The following is a 2,853-nucleotide window of genomic DNA, read 5'->3' on the forward strand; positions in this document are numbered from 1 at the left end:
CAGGTGGGCCCATCGGGAATAACCGGGTGCTAAGACTGGGCTGGGGGCAAGGAGGAAGGGGTCTGAGGCTGTGTGCTTCGGGGACTCCCAAATCCCTGACGTCCTTTGGAGGAGGGGAGGGAAGCTTTGTGACCCTGTGGAGGAAGAACTTGCCAACTGACACCAGCACAGAGTTTATTCACAAATAAATAAATACATACTAGGCAGAGCTCCTGCCTGTCTCCCAAGTGTCTACCCTCTGAGCCCCTCCATCGCGGGAGGGGTTGCGGAAGTCCGTCCTAGGTGGGGACCGGCTCTCACTTCCAGCGATGCCCATGCCGGTATCTTCGGTGCCCTCTTTCAGGAAAGGGAGTCTGGAGAGGGACCGCTTCGAAGGCGCGGAGGCCAAAAAGGCGTCGGTGCTCACAGAACTGGGCGCCAGATGTCCGCCGTCACTTCAACTTCTCAGGCCGGCGGCCACTCCAGGGGCAAGAGGGGCATCGAGGTCTCCAGCAAGGCCAGTACGTCGCCGGGAAAGAGCTGGAGGAGACAGGGGACAGCGTGGTCCTCAGCGTGAGGCCGCCGAGCCTGGGTGTCAGCGCTCGCGAGCTCCGCTCTCAGGGGGGTCCCCAGTGTCCCCCTCCCTTCCCTCGCCGCTCAGGCGCCCTGCGCACGCCAACCGTGTCGCTCCAGAGAGCGAGCAGGCGAGGCCGGGCCGCCGGTGGGGGAGCCCCACGGGGGGCTGATCCCCGGAGTGTGAGGTGGGGATATGAGACGGCAGGTAGTGCCACCCCACGACGGCGCTGAGCCGGGAGGGAGTTCCGCGCGAAGGAGGGCGATACTAACCGGGGATGAGGGGCTCGGCTCCATCGCCGGTCCTTGCGGGCACGCCGCCCCGCGGTCGTATAGCACCGGAGGGTCGCGCAGCTCGGGAGCTGCCAGGGCTCCGGAGCAGGCGGGCGGGGACCCCCAGGACACCGCGGCGCCGGCGGCCGAGCCGGAGCAGCAGCCTCGCGTCTGCGCCTCCGCGGGGCCGCCGTCGGGGCACAGCGCGCAGCCCCGAGGGGGCGCCGCGTCGCCGCGTTGCCGGCGCCGGTGCTGCAGGCTATCCTCGCTGAGGCCCAGCACGGCCGACAGGTGTCCGATGTAGCGGATGGCCAGGCGCAGCGTCTCGATCTTGGTCAGGCTCTGGCCGGCGGGCGCCACAGACGGAGGCAGGAAGCGGCGCAGCTCGTGGAGGGCGCGGGCGAGCGTGCGCATGCGCAGCTTCTCGCGCTCGCTGGCGCTCTGCCGCTGCCCGGCGCCCAGGCGGCCTACCCGCGCGCCTCGCCTCCCAGCTGCCCGGGCGCGGAGGGCGACGCGGGTGGCCGGGCTCCCGGGGCTCGGCACGGGGCTGCAGGCCGGGACGCTGCCCCAGGAGTCCGGGGACGAAGCGGGGGAGCAACCGCAGTCCGCGTCGGCGGCCGGCGGCGGCTGAGCTGGGCCCCAGCCTGCCGTGAGCATCCAGGACTCAGAGAGCGGAGGGCACAGGGGCTGGGCCATGGCAGCGGCGGCGTGTCTGGGGGCTGGCGGCCGGCGACCGCTTTATCCCCGAGCCCCGAAGTGTGAAGTGGCCTCTTCCAGGCCGCATCAGCACTTCAAAGGGGGCTCGGGGGCCTATCGGGGGCGGGGCTTGACCCTTTGAACCAACGTCGGGGTGGGGGTTGCGGGGGACGAAGGTGTCGGCCTGTTGGCTGCGCCAGGTTGGCCCCACCTGGGCCCTCGCATGGACACCTGACCCGGACACTCCGGCCTTCTGCTTGTGCCAGTGGCAGGCGCTGTCCAGGGTGTTGGACCAGCTCAGCAGGCTAAGGGAAGCCAGGTCAGGGAACTGCAAATTCTGGTACTTAGGTTTGGGGCTGCCTTCACCTGTCGGAAACCTTATGCAAATTCTTGTTTTATTGAGGGTTTTCCTGGTGGCTCAGTGGTAAAGAATCTTCCTGCCAATGCAGGAGACATGGATTCGATCCCTGGTCCAGGAAGATCCCACACACCTCGGAGTAACTAAGCTCAGTGCACCACATTTATTGAGCCTGTGCCCTAGATAGAGCCCAGGAGCGGCAACTTCTGAAGCCCCCGCGCACCCTAGAGCCGGAGCTCTGCAACAAGAGAAGCCACCGCAATGAGAAGCCCATGCACCACAACCAAAGAGTAGCCCTCGCTTACCCGCAACTAGAGAAGAGCCCACGCAGCAACCAAGATGCAGCAAGCCAGAATTAAATAAATGCTTAAAAAAAAAGTTTTCTTGAACCTTCGTTTCCAGTTTGTATAATGGGGGAGAAGGAAACGGCAACCCACTCCAGTATTCTTTCCTGGAGAAGTCCATGGACAGAGGAGCCTGGCAGGTTCATACAGTCCACGGGGTCGCAAAGAGTCGGACACGACTGAGTGACTAACACAGGCATGCTGTGGCAGCAGGTCCCTGGACTCCTGTAGAGGCCAGGAGGGCGTGGGGCCCTGACTCCATGTTCCTCCTCCAGGGCAGACTGGTCCTGGGGGTACCCTTCCCTGGTGGTGGTGAGTGGGAGAGACGAAGCTATCCGGGGTAAATCCAGAAAGCTGGCAGAATCTGGGCAGGCTGGTGAACCATCTGAGCTGGAGGAGAGGAGCCCTGCTGCCCTCCAGGACACCCTCAGCCTGGCAGGGTCAAGGGATTGGCCTGTTGCCACAGCTGCCACCTCTGGCCTTTAGCTGGTATCCCACCACTTTGGGGCAGGAATAACGGGCTTTGCTAATGAAATGTGAGTGACAATGACACAGAAAAAGCACTTCAGAAAATTCAGAGTAATTCCCTGGTGGTCCAGTGGTTAGGACTCAGCGCTCTTGCAGGGGCCC

General features: G+C 64.4%; 1 protein-coding gene across 1 annotated transcript; it reads right to left on the reverse strand.

Moving 5' to 3' along the window:
- On the reverse strand, positions 1 to 1,521 carry MESP1 (mesoderm posterior bHLH transcription factor 1). Its single transcript, XM_005895172.3, has 2 exons — positions 826 to 1,521; positions 1 to 519 (listed from the first exon to the last, which is right to left on the reverse strand). Exons 1-2 carry the CDS (start codon positions 1,519 to 1,521, stop codon positions 445 to 447), a joined length of 771 nt encoding a protein of 256 aa, XP_005895234.2. The 3' UTR covers positions 1 to 444.
- Between the last annotated feature and the right edge of the window lie 1,332 nt (positions 1,522 to 2,853).

The sequence above is a fragment of the Bos mutus genome, chromosome 21 (genome assembly GCF_027580195.1).
Source record: "Bos mutus isolate GX-2022 chromosome 21, NWIPB_WYAK_1.1, whole genome shotgun sequence".
NCBI lineage: Eukaryota > Metazoa > Chordata > Mammalia > Artiodactyla > Bovidae > Bos > Bos mutus.